The sequence below is a fragment of the Gymnogyps californianus genome, chromosome 5 (genome assembly GCF_018139145.2).
Source record: "Gymnogyps californianus isolate 813 chromosome 5, ASM1813914v2, whole genome shotgun sequence".
NCBI classification, from domain to species: domain Eukaryota; kingdom Metazoa; phylum Chordata; class Aves; order Accipitriformes; family Cathartidae; genus Gymnogyps; species Gymnogyps californianus.
The window spans coordinates 36490484-36509602 of record NC_059475.1 but is presented as its reverse complement, the minus strand read 5'-3'; the positions used below and the strand labels follow the sequence as shown (position 1 = coordinate 36509602).

The window sequence follows — 19119 nt, the reverse complement described above, 5'->3', positions numbered from 1 at the left end:
AGTTTTCCAATTAATAGGTCTAATAGTACTGAAACTGGAAATCCCTGCAGGTCACAGGACTGAAAAGTGACGTGCTCAGACAGACACAGCGGGTCATCCCACTCTATTACGTGCAGCACGCAAGCCCACATAGGCTACAAAGTTGTATGCCGCTTCCAAGGTCTTCATCACAACGGCCACATCCAGCCGGAAACCCTGCGTTCCTCAGGCAGGAGCAGCCGGTCATGCTCCACGCTGGTACCATTGTGTGTGTCAGTACAACACAACCCACCTATCTCAGCTTCCCTCCATAATTTATTAAAAATATCATAAACAGCCTGGATTTTAAGCTCAACCAGGCTCCGGGAGCTGGTCCCCGCCAGGCCCGTGCCCCCGGGGGCAGGGCTGAGGCCTCCCCACAGTGGAAAAATCGGGGCTACGGGGGTCCTGCAGTCGTGGTCTGCACCGCCTCAGGCAGAATTTCACAGTTCGAAATTCAGAGAGATCCCAGACATACTGCAGAGGTCCAGGCCTAAAAACCTGCTTTTTTAACCACATCCCAGAGGAGGCGTGGGGCAGGCTGTAAGGGTCTGTGGGTGGCAGAGCTGGCCCCCCAGGCATGAGCCATGTCCGGAGGCCGAAAAGGCGGCTGTAGTCTCTCCTGGTCCTGTATTTCTCCAGGTGGCCGGTACCTGATGGAGGAGGGGTAGGTGACGGGTGAGCCGACTGCAGCGGGCAGTGGTTTGGGGCCAAATCCGGAGCAGGGCAGCAGGGACAGCCGTAGGGCCAGGAGACAAGCCTCGCCAGGGAAGGGTGAGGGAGCTTGGACGGTAAAGGAGGAAAGCAAGGGCCGGCCTATACGGAAGGTCGTCTCCAGCTACGTGCGACTGGGTGGCACAGAGCGGCCCTGCAGCCCCTCCGAGCGGGGGAGGCAGCCGCCGGGAGAGTGGGCGGGAGCAGCCCGGGGCCTCCCGCCGGGCCCGGGGCCTGCGCCGGCAGGCGGCGGCGGAACGCAGCGGCGGGCGCAGGTTGCGGAGGGCCGGTTTGAGGAGGGCACAGCGCGGCGCGGCGGCGGCGGCGTGCCGCGGTGCCGGCATGAGGGAGCTGGCGGCCGGCCTGAGGATGGAGTGCGACATCTTGGACGCGCTGGAGGCCTTGGGGTAATCGGGGAGCGGCAGCGGCTCCCCCTTCGCGGGGCACGGGGCCGAGGGGAGCCCGCCGCCGCGCTACCAGGCCGTGCGCGGAGCGGGGCCCCTTCGCCGCGGGCGGAGGGGAGGGGAGCGGAGCGGAGCGCGGCGCCGGCCGCGGCGGGGAGCCGGGGGGCGGCGCAAGAACGGGCTCCGCGTTCCGGCGGGTGCCGGGGAGGCGCGGCGGCCGGGGCTGGGCCTCTTGCCTCGCCGGGGAGCGGGGTCACGGCGTCTGCGTTGGGCTCGGCCTGGCTGTAATGGGGGGAAGACGAAGGAAGCGCGGCTGCACGGGCGTTTCTTGGGGTACAGAGGGCTTAAAAGCGGTGGTGTTTAGTCATACCGGAGCGACCGCTGGGAGGCCGGGGCGGGCGGCTGGGGGGGCTGGCTGGGCAGCGCCTCTTCGGGGGCGTCCGGGTCTCCCACCGGCCGGGCTGCCCGCCCGGTTCGTTCATCGTTCATGCCTGCCTATCTCCCGTGAAGGTGCTTCAGATGCAGCAGAGCAGAAACAATGTAAAATTTACTTTAATTTTCAGTTATCTTATTGCCAGTACTCTAGGGCAGTGAGTTGTTCAAGTTGGAAGGAAATTTGTTTGACTAAACACTTGAATTAATACTTGTATTCTTGTCTGTTTGGCATGTATTGAGACATGAAACTCTGTTTTCACATACACATGTGATATATGAAAATGCCTGCCTCCTATTTTCTGACAAACCATTTTGTTTATAAATTGCCACTCATTTTTTTGATGTGCTTTAAAAAAGTCTGAATTATTCCTTGACAAAAGTAACTTACAAAGCTTAATTTCTTTAGGTGTAATTACTAACCAGCTTGTGGTAAAATGATTTGAAAATGTGTATATTTTATGTTAAACTTGCTTCTTACCGCTAATGTTTATCTCTCTGTGCAGGTACACGGGTCCCCTGTTGGAGGAGGAAGCCCTGAACAAAGCAGCAGAAAATGGATTGTCTTCACCAGAATTTTTTGAGCTTTGCGTTTGGTTAGGTTCCCAAATAAAGTCACTTTGTAATATGGAAGAAAGCATCACTTCATCAGATGGTATATGAATGTGAATTTATTAAAGCAATTTAGTATTTGTTCAGTGGATTTAGACCCATATTGTTCAGCTAATAGTGAAATTACAGTGTTGAAGTTTAGAAGAGAGCTGAAAGGTAGCCAAACTCAGGCTGACGTTTGCATGTATGTGGCTCTTAGATTAAGGTCTGGTCTTGTGAAGATTGTTTCAAAAGAAAAAAAAAGGTGCTTTTGGGTTTTTTTAGATCTACATAAATATAAAAAGTACATTCATACATCCTATGAGTGGTTGTTATATGTAATCATATTTTGATGGCTTAAATTCCAGTGCCTGGTATTTCAGGTAGTTGGTCCAATACAGTGTTCCATTCAGCACTGTGTAGATATGCGAGGTGCTCGTTAGCACTGCCTGTTCTTTCCGTTCAGTGCTAGAACTTGGATGAGATTTTATGTTGCTTATGTTTTCACAAAAAAGTAGTAAAGCTAAAAACAACCATTGAAAATAATGGGTTCATGACTCCTGTAACTTGTTCATCAGAAAATTGATTATATTGATACGCTGTTTTGTGACATAAGCTGTTGACTTCCTAGTGATGTTCATTTGTGTTCATGTCTTCAAAGACTGCTGTAGCATCACCTTCTCATTCACAGCATGAGTACAGTATTGTACTGTACTATTAAAAGGCTTGTCTGCTTGTATGTAGGACTTTAAGAAGAAAGAAAATGTTACTAGGGTGGTAGGTGGTAAATCTTTGTCTGGGCTATTGAAACCTGCAATTTAAACGTGTAAGTTAAGAAAATTAGATTACAGTTTGATGTTTCTGTAAAAAGCCATTAGCTTCGCCTTTGTTTATTCCCATAGGTGATAAAGATATAGAGAGCTTCCAGCTTGAGATTAGTGGCTTTCTGAGAGAAATGGCTTGTCCGTATTTGTCACTTGTATCTGGAGACATCAAGGACAGATTAAGAGAGAAAGAAGATTGTCTTAAACTCCTCTGTAAGTTATAACCATTTTTCCCATTTATAATACAGTATTTTACATGCATGCTCTATCGTTATTGTACAATTTACATTAAATAGTTCTTTATGTGTATTTAAGTGTATGTGTACAGTCATTACAACCTAGCTGAGCGTGCATCAGCTCACTTGTGCAGAAGTGGAAAATAGAAAACTATTAGAAAACTATTTTAGTAGAAACTAAAATTTCTTTGTGAAGTATGGTTCAACCTACTGAGGCCTCTTGATCCCTCTCTTGATCCAGTTTCAGCTCAGCTGAAACTGAGGTCTTGCTTCCCGTGTTTATGAGAGGTTTCTGGGCAGCTTAAAAGAACATGCTACATGATTTGAAGGTGCTGAAAGCAGGATTGAGAGAAGCAAAGTCTGGATTTAAGCTGGACTTGGACAAAGGAGTAGCAGCAGGAACCAGTGTGATAATATGAAACTAGTCATGAAACTAGGGGTCTGGTGGCAGAAGTAGGTTAAGCAGTTAAATACGATGTGTAGACTGAAGGTTAGGAAGTCAGGTAAGAGTTGGTTCAGATAAAGAATGGGAAACTGATACTGACCTGCCCAGGAGAGAACTGAGAAATAGTCCCCCTTTTATCATGGTCTTATTATAAATGTATATATTGTATTTGTATTTGAGAATGTGGATGCAGAAATATTCAAGTGTCTCTAAATCTGCCATTATGACACTTTTCTCTCTAGTATTTCTAAGTACGGAACTTCAGGCTTTAAAGATATTGCACAGCAAGAAAATTAAAGGCTCTCATTTGGAAAAGCACAATGAAATTTATCAGGAAGTGCAAGCTATTTGCGATGCACTGGGCCTGCCAAACTCCTCGTCTTCTGATATTACTCCCTTGTTAACCAATGTGGAACAAAAGGTATGGGCTTTGATGTGTTCTCTCTGTTGTTAAACTGTAAGCGTTATCTCTGTAAGCATTCATCTTAGAGTTAAGGGCCCAACACTCTTATCCATAAAAGCCCTATCTGACAACTGCAAAGGAATTTTTATTCTGAAAGCCAGCTTAGTGTTTAAGTTAAACTGTTTTAGTTATGCGGTAAAGCATTTCAGCATTTCCCTGAGGATGCGATGTACCTGATGAGGCGTACTTTGCCATGTAAATTTAAGGTATGAGTTGAAGTAACATGGTTTTCCTGTTACCAATTCAAATGTGCTGCAGCAAGCAGAGGACTTCGGGTAATAACTGATTGTGCATTTATGTACCTGTAGTAATTTCTGGGATGTATTTAAATTTAATATCCAAAACTTAAATTTTTGCTTTTTAGTTTATGAATTTCTTAATTGCAAGTATTGATTTGTTAGTGCCACTTCCTTAGTTGCAGAAGAGGATGAATGTGCCTGAATTACCAATAGCCAGTGAATAAGCCAACTTAAACCTTATTCAACAGGATAGTTCTTTCAGTTGTGTCCCACCAGTTTCTAACTCGTTTCACTGATGTGATCCTTAATCTGACTTCCTCACTGCAGAATGTAAATAGGCTCTTGGGGTGGAATTTATCTTCTCTGTCAGGCAGCTAAAAGTTTTGCTCTTTATTTCTCCCTAGTATTTGGGGAAAGAGTGGGTGACCGATCCCCTTTAAGAATTATGGGAGATAAATGGAATGAATCTCCCTCTGCTGCTGAGTCTTTGAGCTTAATAATTTTACATGATTATGCTTCTTTTTTTCTTCCTCCTCCTCTTCTCATTGGCCAGTGGGCAGTTGAACATTCAGAGGTTCTGGGGAGAGGGCCTGTTACTTGCATGGTTTTCTTACATCTGTACGTCTTTAGTGTGACAAGAAGAAAACTTTAATAGATTCATTTATAAAAGGCAGCATCGAGGTGATGGTGAAAATGCTTATTCCTGCACTATTAACTGTGCTTGATCTGTTTAGTTCTAATGAAATCTTTATTTCCAGTCTTTCCATTAAGTATTTTTGAAAGGATGAAGAAACAATTCTAGCACTGTTTTCTGAGAATTAAAATGTCAGAGTTCCAGCTAATAACTAATTGATTGAAACTTGCCTAGGACTATTGATCTCCCTCTGTGGGTGTTAGCTGTGTTTACATCCATGTGGGTTTGTAGCCATGGGCGGTGGCCTTCCTTGCTCACTTCTTGGGCACAGATTTAGTTTCATCCCATGTTAAATGGGTAGGGCTCTAGTTCTGCAGTTGCAGGACAGCAAGACCAGACCTGGTGGGCCAGTTCCTTCAGGCACACATAGAGAGTCTACAAAGTTTTCTTTGAATTATTAGACTCCTGGTATCTGCCACCTTTTGCAAAATCCAAGATTTCCTTTCAGAGAAGATCACAGGGTGAGGTGTAGGGTGTGTGTTATCTTTTTTTTTCTTTTTTTTTTCCTTTCTTTTTTTTAAAATAACACTGCCTGGGCTATTTTGCGATGGTTTTCAGGTCTGTCAATTCCACAGTGGTTATACCACTTGTAGTCACTTCAGAGTGTAGAAAGGTGGCAAAACTAGTTCGTTCATCTTCTGTGACTCTAGATTAGTAGTGTAATTTGTTCTCTGCGTGTTTCATCCCTTACAAAGGATTTTTTTTCCTACCTCTCAGGAGATTTTGTAGAATTTCTGCTATATGTTTCCTTGTCCTTCATCCCTTACTTCAATATAGGACAGATTCAAAGTTATTTTGATACAGTACAGAGTTAGACACCTACATTTGTAGACGTAGCTGCATTAGAACGGTGATACCACCAATTGGAATTCATTGGCTTTGTAAACATTTCTTTCAGAGTGCCATTTGTTACTTTTTTTTAGATTCTCGCAAAAATTCACTTGAAATGATCTATTTCTTTTTCCAAATATTTTGTTACTTCTGATTTAATTAGGTTCTGTGTAAAATTGCACTGTTGATTTTTAGTATTATACTATATCATTTGTAATAGAAACTTACATACTAATCCAGTATTTTTATTGAATTTGCAAATGTATCTGCAGCATTTCAACATGTCTGCTCTTTGTCTCTGTCTAGCATCTTCAGCATTGTCAGTAGCTGTGGGAATAGTTCTGAGAATAGTTTGGCTGTGCAGCAGCAATCTACCAAAGGGACAGATCACACATTGTATTTTGGTATGGAACGTTAGAACATTGATTGTTTTTAATAATTTGTCAGTTTATTTAAAAGACTAGTATAAAATCAGGATTGCTTTCTTCATTCAAACTATGAGTTTTATAGTAGCTCAAACTTTGAATAAGCAGTCATAGGAAGTTCCTTTTAAATTTGCATCTCCTGTAATAAACTGGGTTAGTGGTTATCAACATACATAAGACAATGTAACAAGAATTGACAGTATTACAGCTTCCTACCACTAAATATATTTTATTTTATTCTATAGCACTGAAAAACTAATAGTAATTTTTTAGCTGTTTTTTTAAGATGCTGTTCCTTTGTAAACTGTATTTACAAAGGGTAACTCTGGGAGGCATTCTGAAATTTAGTACCAAAACCCCCATAAATTCTAAATGAACATTGATCAAAGATTCAGAAAAGTTTGTGCCGGTGTTGTGCTTTGTAACTCATGCTCACATCTGGCTTTTTTCCAGTCAAGATAGTGTGAATTTCACACCTCGTTACAAAGTGGCATTCTAATAGTGTTTATTTGAAAGACTTCTTAATACGATATTGTTCAAAAGACTTCTAAATTTTTTTTGCCCATGTTATTTGTTTTCTAATATGTGAAAAGTAGTCCCCTAATGGTAGAGAATGAAAAGAAACTGTAAAGGATTACCGAAGAAATTAAATCAAAACTAAGCTAAAATAACATTTAAGTGACATATGAGAAGAATATCTTTAAAAATATTTGGGAATACTTCTTAGAATTTATTCATATTTGAGTTAGTGTGTTGCTTTTAACTGTTATGTTTAATAATTTTACAGACATAATGGTGCCCGTACATTAAGTATCAATGTAGTTGCAGGGAACAAGACGAAAGAGTTGTCCTGTTCACCAGACATAAAGGTCAAATAAAAATGCCTTTAAAGTTAGATAAATATTGAAATTAAAATGATCTGCAGGTAAATGGAAGAGAGGTAGAGGATGGGTTAAAAATATTTTGTGCTTAAGATTTTAGGTGATCTTTCTGCAGTTGTGTGGTACACCTTATGACTAACTAAGACAATGTTCCTTCCTTAAAGTGTTGATAGTTCAACTTAAATTAATAAAAAGACACCTCTCTCCAGGTCAGTTTTTTTCAAAATCTTAGAAACCCTGAAGGTCCATGCATAGATGATGTTTATATGTGCAAATGGTGTTAAACATAAAAATTATTGCTCTATTTTGACAGAGGGTAAAGATAATTAATAAATATATGGAACGTGGTAGTGAAATGTGAGCTAAAAATTTTTTTGAAGGACTAGAGACTTATAAAACAGATAAGAAATGTCATATTTAATACATAAAGATATACTTTATTTGGTAACAATAGAGTAACTGTATATTTTTATACAGCAGATTTTGAAGTCAATATTTTTGTCTCAAACAAATCCAGTAACTGATTTGTTTTTAAACTATTTTTAGAGATTGTGTGAACTTCCAAAGCAATCCCATAAATATTTAATGTTACCAAGGTCATTGATTACACAGTATGTCGAATAGTCCAATATATTCATCTCCATCTAGCTTTTAATTAATTGGTTTGCTTTTTACAGCTGAGCGTGTGAGAACTTAAGGATGATTTGGCTGTTACAATTTGTTTTACATTTCTATGAGTATGTTTTCACTACTCTTTTATCTGGGCACTGCTTTTGGTATTGTTCCCACTTACACATTGTCGTGGTTTAACCCCAGTCAGCAACTAAGCACCACGCAGCCGCTTCCCCCTTCCCGCTCCCAGTGGGGTGAGGAGGAGGAAAGGGAAAAAAAAAAAGTAAAACTCGTGGGTTGAGATGAAAACAGTTTAATAACTGAAGTAAAATGTAATACTAACAATAGTAATAATGAAATATAATAATAATAATAGTAATGAAAAGGAGTATAACCAAAAAAGGAAGGGGGGGGGAAACAGTGATGCACAATGCAATTGCTCACCACCTGCTGACCGATGCCCAGTTAGTTCCCGAGCCGCGATCCGCGCCTCCTGGCCAACTCCCCCCTGTTTATATACTGGGCATGACGTTCCATGGTATGGAATACCCCTTTGGCTAGTTCAGGTCAGCTGCCCCGGCTCTGCTCCCTCCCAGCTCCTTGCACACCTGCTTGCTGGCAGAGCATGGGAAACTGAAAAGTCCTTGGCTTAAGCTAAGCGCTACTTAGCAACAACTAAAACATCAGCGTGTTATCAACATCATTCTCCCACTAAATCCAAAACCCAGCACTGTACCAGCTACTAAGAAGAGAGTTAACTCTGTCCCAGCCAAAACCAGAATTCTTTCTCGGTTTTGGTGGTGGTTTCTTTAAACTCCTGTTTATCCTTCTTAATCTAGGGCAACTGTCATGTTTAGGAATGTGGGTTATAGCATAGATACTCACATCAGTTGTGTTCTTGTCCTCTAGTAGACAGGCGTACATCAAAGGTCTTGTGCTCATAGCCCTGTCATCAGTCAAGGCTGGATGATGTATTCTGCAACTGTAAGGCAGCTCAGCTTATTTCACCATTATAGTTGTAGGATATGCCCTCAGAGTCCTGCTGATGGGAGTGAGGGAGTAAAGTGGAGATTCAGTAATCTGGGTATGACATCACAGTGTGTCACAAACGTGAACATAGACCAGTTCATCAGTGAAAAGATTCCTCCTTAAATGTTACTTGATTAATAAACCTGTCACTGGATAAAATTATATAGGTATTCTCTTTAACTTGGAAAGAAAAGGTTGCAGAAATTTGGGGGCAGTTTCCCAGTCAATAAAGGATTGTTTCATTTAGCTGCTCTTGTTCATTCTAGTTCTGATTTTCACTGATTATCTTCCTTAATTGTTCTCTCTGAACTTCCTTTCATTTTTCAGTTTATGGAAATTAGGAGTACACACTGCTGGGTTAGGTCTTTTAATTGTGATTGACTTGTGATGGCAGAATGTGTGGCTTTTGTATCGGGAGCCCAGTGTTGTATTTACCTCTTAGCTGCCCTTGCAGCTGCAAACTTGCAATAATTCTAATCTCTAGATTAGAACTACTAAGACAGTATTCAGCATCACTGGTTTCCAGATTTTCTTTCACTCTATAGCTATAAATTACACTGAGGATTTGTTTTGGTTTTGTTGTGTTGTTTTTCTCCAGCAGCCAGTCTCATTTTGATAGACTGTCTTCCTTTCAACTCATTAGAACTTTTGAGGTTATATTTCTGACCTTAATGGTATATGGATAGAAACCTCTTGCCTAATAGAATTTTTAATTCATGTGCTGTTTATTCCTTCTTCTATAGTAGTTACTGATTTCTTCATCTCTTGCTGTCATGCTGATCTTATTATATTGTTGATTATTAACTTTAGTTTTTGATTCTTCAGACACTTGTTTAAATTCAAGCACAGCTTGTGCTTAGGTACATTTTAATTTTGAAGTAGATTGAGAGTACATGCTTCACTAAAATCAAAACAAGTTGGTTACATTTAGAAGACAGACAAAGTGGACAACCCTAGAGGGCTTTTTGTAAAGAAAATAAAGGTTGCAAAGAAGCCAGAATTAGCAGAGAAGGAGGAGTGTAGGGATCAGTAGGGTACCTGGAACTGAACTTCACCCCTTATTGTAACCTCTTTTTTGATATGGATGGAGTATAATAGCAGGGAATATTACAGTAACTAGGTGGCCACTTCTCAGATACTACTAGGCTGTCTTTTCTGCTGGAGTCAAAATGCTGTTTTCCCATAATTTGCTCACTGCACAATATTTTTTACTTCAGACTTTTTCTGGGGGTATTGTGTTTTTTAACTCACCACAGTGCTGCCCAAAGGTGATGTAAAAAGAACAAAATATACAACTTGGTTTTCACACAAAATTTAATATTGGATTCTTTCCTTGGTATATGCAAAAGAAGGAAGAGGAGATAATTACAAAAACCTTGAAATATGAGAGTTGATTTATCACGTATTCCTTTTGAAGTAGCTTGCTTTACTCAATTAACAAGGTCCTCTAGAATTTGATTTCTGTCTCCTAGAGTTTTTTTTTCCATAGTGATCACTGGAGATGATATTTCTATAACATGTAGAGCTCAAAACTCTGACAAGATGAACTAAGATAACACTGGAAGAGTGAGCTTTGAACTATGCCTGTATGATAAATTTAATGTAAACACCTGTGTGCCTACATGAAGTCTTATAATCCTTGCAAATGTATCTAATGGCTGTCCTCAGCTACAGGTTTTACTGTAGATCATGCACTACCTTAATCCTTCCTTGTGACATGTAAAAGAAAATTAACTCTAGTTTTATCTTGTTTGACTTGGTTCCCCATAATTATTTACAAAAGCAAATGAAGATGTAGTTCTTCTCACCATCAGACTGTGTGCAAAACTTGCAGGAACAATAATATGCATGCAGTCTACTCCAGCTGAAAAATCAGTTGGCCAGAAAGTTATCTGTGAGTGTTGTGGGCGTTCATGGTAACGGTTTTAGAAGGGCTGTGCCAAAGGAAGTTCCTTCAAGAAGAGGAGATAGAGGTTTCTTGTAATGAGAGAGGAGAACGCAGTGGAGTTTGGAAGGCAGAAAGAGAGAGCATACTTCATCCCCGATTATTGAGGGCAAAAACTAATGGAAGAAGCATAAGCAAGGCTGATTTGGAGTGAAGGCAAAAGTCTTGAACATAATGTTAAATGGAACCAATTACAGGATGTGAAGAAAATTAATGAGAGAGAATGACCACACACCTATCATATCTCCTGCCTTTCTTACTAGCACCCATCACCAAATGTTTGTAGCCAATTCTAGCATTTGGCAACAGAACTCCTAGCTTCCAATTGTTACATTTCCTTAGTTGTAGTTACAACACTTAGTAATAAGTAAAATGAGTAATTTAACTAGTCCTACTGCCTATATGCACTTGATAAATTTGCCATATAGATATTGTTCTATTATAATTGGGAGGAGAAGTGGTGTGCCATAAAATATTTTTGTATAGAGGTTGGTCATGTAGTGGAAGTATTCAGAAAGTCTTCTTTTTGTAATGGATGATAAGCCAGAAGATGTGTATCTGTTTTTATGAGTCTGCTAAAACAAGTGTGCTGTATTTGATCTTACAAGTAGCAAATTGTGATTGCAGCAAATTGTGCTGAAATAAATGTAAATATAATTTGTGTTCTGAGAGGAAGTATGTGTTTTGTTTCAGATAAAGGACATTCTCTCAAAAGTTCAAAATAACCATGTGGGGAAATCACTGCTAACGAAACCTCTGAATTCTGACCAACTGGTAAAAAAAAGTCTCTCCATTTTTTTTCTGTATTTAACAGGATGGTCAAAATTAATGCATGTGGCTTCATCTAACTTTGTCCATTTTACAGTCACTGTTCTAGTGCTAAATATTAACACCAAAATTCAATTGCTAAATATTAACAATGCTAATCAGATACTTCCAGAATTATTGTTATAAAATAGACTTTGTGTTGATTCATCCACTTACTAACTTTCAAAATATTTTGTGTATACATACTGCTGTAGCACTACACAGATTCACCTCTAATTTTGTGTAGTTTATAGGGGTCACCAGGAGATAGACATCTTAGTTGCTGAATGGGGTTAACTTTAAATTGACTTCTATAACTTTCTAGATTTGAATGTGTGGATTTTTTTATTGTAACACTGCAGGAAAGATTGGAAAAAATCAATGATGCTCTTCGCAGTGAGTACGAATGTCGCCGACGTATGTTAATGAAGAGGCTAGATGTGACAGTACAGTCTTTTGGCTGGTCTGATAGAGCAAAGGTAAGCTTGATGTATTTTTTGCTTCCTGTAGGTGGAAGTCTGCTACAATTCCCCAGGTCTTCCTACCGAATACCCCTACCACGTAAATACACTTCCATTACTGTTGTCTTCTTTCCAACCAGTTTCTCATCCCGGGTTGTAACATCCAAGTCCTAGATATTGAGGAAGGGGCAGGATTTGACCAGATGGCACAGTCCATCCTTTGTGACTGTTTATAGCTTCACAATTATAAATTCTAGCATCCTCTGTTGGGGTTTCTCACTTTAATAAGTTCACATCTCCCCTTTTTCTTTCCTATATCCACCCACCTCCAATCAAGTAAACTAGGAGGGAACCTGAGCATTTCTCATGCAGATGCAAGAAGAAGACAAAACACTGGGCCTTAACATAGATTGGGTGCAAAGAGTGACTGCCCATAAAGTCAGTGAGATTACAGTGACTGCTACCTATCTTGGATTCAAAGCTACTGAATAAACAGATGGTCAGTTGAACAGGTTATTTGAATAGCAGCTTGTATGAGAAAAGCCCACAATTACTTCTAATTCTTTCGGGTGGCTAAAAATTCGAAACCACTTCTCTGGATTTTCTCTGCTGATAACATTTTAATTGTGATCATTTCAAATTTCAAGTATACTTCTAAAATGTAGGTGATGTTAACTGATGACTAACTGTCCTGGTTTTGGCTGGAACAGAGTTAATTTTTTTTCCTGGTAGCTGGTATAGTGTTGTGTGTTGGATTTAGTGTGAGAATGATGTTGATAACACACTGATGTTGCTAAGTAGTGTTTATACTAAGTCAAGGATTTTTCAGCTTCTCATGCCCAGCCAGCAAGAAGGCTGGAGGGGCACCAGAAGTTGGGAGGGGGCACAGCCAGGACAGCTGACCCAAACTGGCCAAAGGGGTATTCCATACCAACCCACGAGTTTTACTTGTTTTCGATTCTCCTCCCCATCTCGCTGGGGCGGGGGAGGAGTGAGTGAGCAGCTGCGTGGTTCTCAGTTGCTGACTGGGGTTAAACCACGACACTAACTTAAACAGACTAAAATTTTAAGTCACTTCATATTTTTCCATTCAAACAATGTGAAAAACAATGAATATGCTTTCACAATAGAACAATAGTTTAAAGAGATTTTTAATGATGATAAAGTAGTAAGATGATTCATTTTCCTGTCTTATAAAGACTGTTGATGTGAAATAGTATGCAGTTACAGAAATAACCAGGTTACATATTAATTCAAAATTACATATGATTTTTAATCTTTTTTTCCTTATTTCTCTTGTGGAATTATTTGTTTATAACTTCTCCAAGAAGGTTTTGGGGATTGAAAATGTTTTGGCATTGATATAATTTAGATTTTTTTTTTTAAGCCGAGAGGCAAATTGTTGTCCTTTTTAAATTTATTTGTTAGCTTGCCTTTTTTGCCCACCATTAAATAGGTATTAATACCTTTCTCTCCTTTTGATGGTGTGGCAGTTTTTGTGTTTGGTTTTTTTTTTTTAACTTGTTCAGTCCCCAAGAGGGGTAAGTTTGCAGACTGAAGTGGATCCATAAATGGTGTAGTAATTGCCTAGAGCAAAACAGTCATGTAAAGGAACAGCACCTGCTGTCTGGTCCATCCAAGATCAAATTCTTTTTTACACTGAAGATCATTCTAGATGTTCCCAGAAAGTGTATTTATTTTTCTTTTTTGTTAAACAAATGAAACATCAAAGTGTGTTTGGGAAAAATCGTATTTTCTCCACTTCTCAGTCTCACTTTTTCATGGCTTGCACAAATGTTTTGCTGCATTGATACATTTGAATTTTTTTTCCACAGATTGACCTTACTTTGAAGCTGCTCTGTTTTCATCACATTTAGAAGTGATCTGTTAAATATGGTTATGTAAAGCTCTTGAGAGAGCAGTTTGGACTCTTAAATTTTAGTCTTTAGATATGTTGGAAAACATCAAAGAATCTGTTTGATGCCAGTGGATAGGAGAGTTTCTTTTGTAATGGTGCTGAGTTTCAGCATCAGTTAACCATAATCAGCAGCATTTTTTGTACAATAGCTCCATCAATACGAAGAGACTTGGTAACAACTGGCACTATTTTGTAAGATAACCTAGGTTTTCAGACGTTACACCCTGTGTTCAAATTGAAACTTACAGAGACCAATACATGGTTTATGGTAAGTGTGTTTGTTTGTTTTATGCCTAGCAAGTAAGTTGTGTTTGATTTTATCATTTAGGTAAAAACAGATGACATAGCACGAATCTATCAGCCCAAGCGCTATGCATTATCTCCAAAGTCAACTATTACATTAGCTCACCTTCTTGCTGCTCGAGAAGATTTATCGAAGATCATAAGAACAAGTAGTGGATCAACACGGGAAAATACAGTCTGTGCGATCAACAAGGTATACTTTTTCTTTCTGGGATGTGATAAAAGGACATGGGAGTTTACAGACCTACCAAAAGTAATTCTGAAATTACACTCTTTGCTTAATATTCTCATTTCTTTTTGCAAGATACCTAGTGCTTTAAGAAAGGAAGGTTTGCAGCATTCCAGTAAACGTTGCAGCAACTTCTTTTTTATCTCACTACACAGTCAGTCACGCAACAGGATGAAACAGTATTCTAGATGAGAAGGAACAGTTGGGGGGGCACAGGTGTGCGTGCATGTGCGTGTGTGTAAATGACCTCTTGAGTTCAGTGGAACTGCGCACGTCAAGTTAAGGATACGTGTAAGTCTTTCTGGTATCAGTTCCTGGGCTACCTGTTGCCAGGATTACATTGTTCAGTTCGTAAACCAGCGTCTTTAGTTTATCAGTATATTATAAATCACAAAAGTTTCTGTGGAAGTGTCATTTTGCTGCAAAGTAAAATTATTTGGTTTGGCTACAGTAATAAATCAACATTGTACTGCTTTCTTGTGTATGATAAAAGCTGAAGCTTGTGAGTAATGACAGTAGTTTCACCATTCAAATGGTGACTAAGCCTGTTTTTATTAATCCTTTATTTACAGATTTTTCTAAAGTTTTGTGCCTCGTTTAGATACCCTTTAGTATGTTTTAATCCCAAAGACTCTGAAATTTCTTAATTTTTGTAGGATCCTGGAGAAAGTTTTTCTTTTTGAGAGGACTTTAACTGGAGTGCCTGGGACTGACCAGAGTATGTTAACATTCATCACAGAGAGTTTAGGAAATATGAAAACAACCACAAAAAGACCTACTTGGATACCTCTCTGTTCTTCAACTTACTGTTTTGTGTAGCCTTGTCCAGTACAGTCTCCCTTTTTGTACACTAATATCCACCAAAGTCAAGATCCCTTTTTTTCTTTTCTTGAAAGTGTTACTGCAGCATGTTACGTATTTTGTCCATTCCAGCTCTCTACTGAGTGTCAGTAGTTTCTAAGGCAAACTGGCGTTCCTTTTAGAGTTGCACATCAGTTTGCCAGTTTATGTTTTTTGCCAGCCAGCTGATTAGGTTTGAACTTGAACTTTGAAATTTAAGTAGAAGAACCGCATCATAAGGAGTCTTTTCTATATGAATATATATTTCTGTATTCATGTGTATTACATATGAATTATGTATATTGCTTATTGTAATACCAATACTTCACATGCATGTAGTTTTCTTCATAAAGATTTCACAAAAGTAATATGAGCTAGCTAGCTGCGGTTATTTCAGTTTTACAGGTGGAAAATGGGATCACTTTCAGAGTTCTGTTGTGTTGTGGCAAGTTACAAGGACAGGAAATAGGACTTCTGCTGTCAAGCTCCACACCGAGGGGACCATATTTCCTGTAAAGAGCAGGCAGCATGTCTTTGTCCGTAGGAGAAGAGCCGTGTGTCCCTTCGAGTTGTTATTACTGTTTTTTTTAAACTAAAAATGACCTTTTTTTCCATATAGGTTCTGATGGGGAGAGTACCTGACCGTGGAGGCAGACCAACAGAGATTGAACCACCTCCTCCTGAAATGCCTCCTTGGCAAAAAAGACAAGAAGGTGGTGGAAGAGGTGGCTGGGGGGGTGGGGGTGGAAGGGGCAACTGGGGGGGTGGAGGGGGTAGAGGAGGAGGAGGAGGTGGTGGTTTTGGAGGTGGGGGTTTCAGAGGTGGTGGAAGAGGTGGAGGTGGCTTCCAAGGGGGCAGGGGAGATTATGGTGGCAGGGGAGATTATGGTGGCAGGGGAGGTTATGGTGGCAGGGGAGGCTATGGTGATCCGTATGGTGGAAGAGGAGGGGGAGGATACCGAAGATACTAAAATACTGTAAATATTAACAGAGTAACTGGCAAAATATAGTGGTGGTGTTTACTGGTATCAGGAATTTAGATATGTTTACTTGGGTTTAGGTTAGAATTAAGTATGACCGTATGAATCATTGCATTAGACCAACTAATGTTGTCATTGAATTCTTTTAGTTGACTGAACTTTTATACTAAAATGTGATGACTAAAGTACTTGTTTTTCGTACTGTTCATATGGTGTTTTTTAATATGTCATTTTATTTAAAATAAGCCTCAGAAAACTGAATAAAACCCTTTCTAAACAAACAAAAAATATATTATTTAATGTTCAGGCCTCTCTAATTATTGCATGTTGCATGTCCACTCCCCTGCTCCAAAGTGCTGTGTGGAAAAAAACAAAATAGGCCTAAGCACCAGATGGAAACACTTTTAAAAGACTCTAGAATGCTGCTTTCAGGCTTCTTCTCTTCATCTAGCTTTCATGTGGGACGTGTAAACAAATTTTAATGTCAAATGCTAGAATCCTTAAGGCTTTGGTCAAAATTGTTCAATTAGGTTTCTTATTCTTCCAGAACTTGACATAAAAGTAACATTCTGAATTAATACTCTACAGAAACTAATAAAATCAGGTTGTTTTGTGTGTTCATAAATATGTCAGAGACTATTTGAAGGTCAGAGTGTGTACTGTAAACTCAGAATCATGGTGAGTTTTGATAGTGTCTATTTTCATTTTACCTGTTTTCCATTTAATTGATGTTTCATAAAAATATTTTAAGATCAGATTGGGTAGGAAACTTCTGCAGCCATCAGGTCTGGTAAGAATTCATTTACATATTCCTTCTGAATCAGCCTTGAGACATAAAGGTCAAATAAGCTGAGCTTCTTGAGAAAGAACATACCATATCTTCCCCCCCCCCCCCCCCCCCCCCCCCTTTTTTCCCCCTCCGCCAGCTGCTCTATGTTTGGGAATCGCGAACTGCCCAGCTAATAAGATATCTCATACAGCGGTTGCCCTTCCTCAGTGATTTCTGTCTCTTGTTCTGCCAACCAATTGGTCTGATATAACCTAAAATAAACTCTGTCTTCATATGGTATGGGTGCCTTCTCCTTCACAGACAGTGTTACTCTAGAAGGAGGAGTTAGCTTTCATGCAATTATGGCTGTAAATACATGTAGACAATAATTAAATTTAAAGCTATTAGTTAAAGACAACAGTTTCTGTTGTCCAGCGTCTTTTAGCTCTCATCCCCTGCTGTGAGGCCACTCCTGAGTACAGAGGTGGAACAGGGAGATGATGCCCAAGTATATACTCGTGACAGTATTTATCAGGGTAGGTTACTACAGAGAGATTCGGGAAGGCATCTGATAAACCTAGGGATGTCTGTTGATTGCATAGCACAGAAATCTTGAAGCACTTACTTCAATTGAGTATGTAGCTGTAGGCTCAACTGCAGGTTGAACTTTAGGATATGATTTTGGTTTTATGTTCCACAGTTATGAGTTCTTTCTGCACAAATTTCCTATTGGCATCCATATTCGGTATGCTTTAAAGATGTTATTTTACCTTCAGGAACATGTGCATCATGTCCCGTTTCATAGGCAGCTTTATGCATGAATGTAAAGCTCTGTTCAAAATCAATTATCTCTTTCAAAAGCCCGTGTCAGATTTTATTAATTAGCCATCACCAACCTTTTCATTTGAAATTTTAATCCAGATAAACTTCAAAAGTTTCTCTCCTGTTATTTCTTCTCTGATCATAGTCTGCTTGAGAATGCTGCTTGTGACGTGATAGATACGGCCTTACCCATACTTTAGGGTCCCAGCAGGTGCCTAACAAAAAAGGGCAGGAGTTTTGCTTGCTTGGATGTGTACTCTTGAAATAATGGCTTAACTTCACCCAACTGCTAGCAGTATAGTTCCTTTGCCAGTTTTTTCCTACACTCCTTTCTGGCCTAAGCTGTTGTCAGCCTCTGCAGTCATTGTGGAGAGACCCTCATGGGTCATGTGGGAGCATAGTACTGGTTTTCTTGCTTTTGAGCTTGGTTTTTGCCTAATGCTCTGGAATAGCTCACAGATTGATGACATACATACATACTGAGTGAGACTGCTGGCCTTGGAGGTGAAGTGCTGGTCAGCAAAGGAATGCAGAGAGTAGTTTTTAAAACAACCAAAGCCTTATTAATAAAATTCTGTTTGCTCATCCCAGTGTTATTTTTTGCTACAAGTAATTTCCGAACGGCAGTCAAGCATTTAGCTTCACTGAGGAAATATGCTAGGAAAATCAAATGGCTTATCTATGCATAAAGAGTTCATCAGTCTTAAGAGGTGAAGTTGCACTGGTTTGGTTGAAGTGTTGTAACTGTCGATGTGCCTTGGTGCTTTTACACTCATCAGTGTATCATCATCCTGTTTGCAGCAGGCAGGACAGTTCTGAATGAAGTAAACCATCAAGTGAACCAGCTGTGTGCCCACATGTAATTCTAGCAGTTAAATTATTTCAATGTCATATTTCAATTATATTTATGTAGACCATGTAGAAGATGGAAACTTAAATAGGTTGGATATGTTGGTTTTTTAATGTGGCCATTTCAGTTTTTCTTAAATAATTCCAAAATGTGAAGCTAGTAGTTGAAAACTAAAGTAAGCACCACCACATTTCATAGAGGTATCCTTTTCTGTCCTCTGTTGTCAGAATGTATGCTTTTAATTTATCAAAAGATGCAATAATACCGTGAAAATAATTGCTTTAAACCTCTTCTCAGATTTTGTATGTTTGTCTTGAAAAGAAGTATTTTCAAAAATTCTGTTGTAAGCAAAAGATTT

At 39.6% G+C, this 19119-nt stretch overlaps 1 protein-coding gene across 2 annotated transcripts; it reads left to right on the top strand.

Annotated features, from left to right (window-relative positions):
- The first annotated feature begins 1070 nt into the window (after positions 1-1070).
- FAM98B (family with sequence similarity 98 member B) lies at positions 1071-17170 on the top strand. Of its 2 annotated transcripts, none has more exons than XM_050897636.1 (8): positions 1071-1139; positions 2075-2223; positions 3071-3196; positions 3907-4085; positions 11477-11557; positions 11953-12069; positions 14298-14465; positions 15961-17170. In XM_050897636.1, exons 1-8 carry the CDS (start codon positions 1075-1077, stop codon positions 16309-16311), a joined length of 1236 nt encoding a protein of 411 aa, XP_050753593.1. In that variant the 5' UTR covers positions 1071-1074; the 3' UTR covers positions 16312-17170. The 2 variants fall into 2 exon arrangements, with proteins under 2 accessions (XP_050753593.1, XP_050753592.1); XM_050897635.1 differs by having other exon boundaries at positions 3062-3196.
- Positions 17171-19119: the final 1949 nt, after the last annotated feature.

What these genes read in the sequence shown, in the direction of transcription:
- FAM98B (XM_050897635.1), top strand. Translation starts at nt 1,075, where the DNA reads ATGAGGGAGCTGGCGGCCGGCCTGAGGATGGAGTGCGACATCTTGGAC. An exon ending in AAGCATCACTTCATCAGATG is followed by an intron (nt 2,224 to 3,061) that starts GTATATGAATGT and finishes TTATTCCCATAG; the next exon opens with GTGATAAAGATATAGAGAGC. An exon ending in AGATTGTCTTAAACTCCTCT is followed by an intron (nt 3,197 to 3,906) that starts GTAAGTTATAAC and finishes TTTTCTCTCTAG; the next exon opens with TATTTCTAAGTACGGAACTT.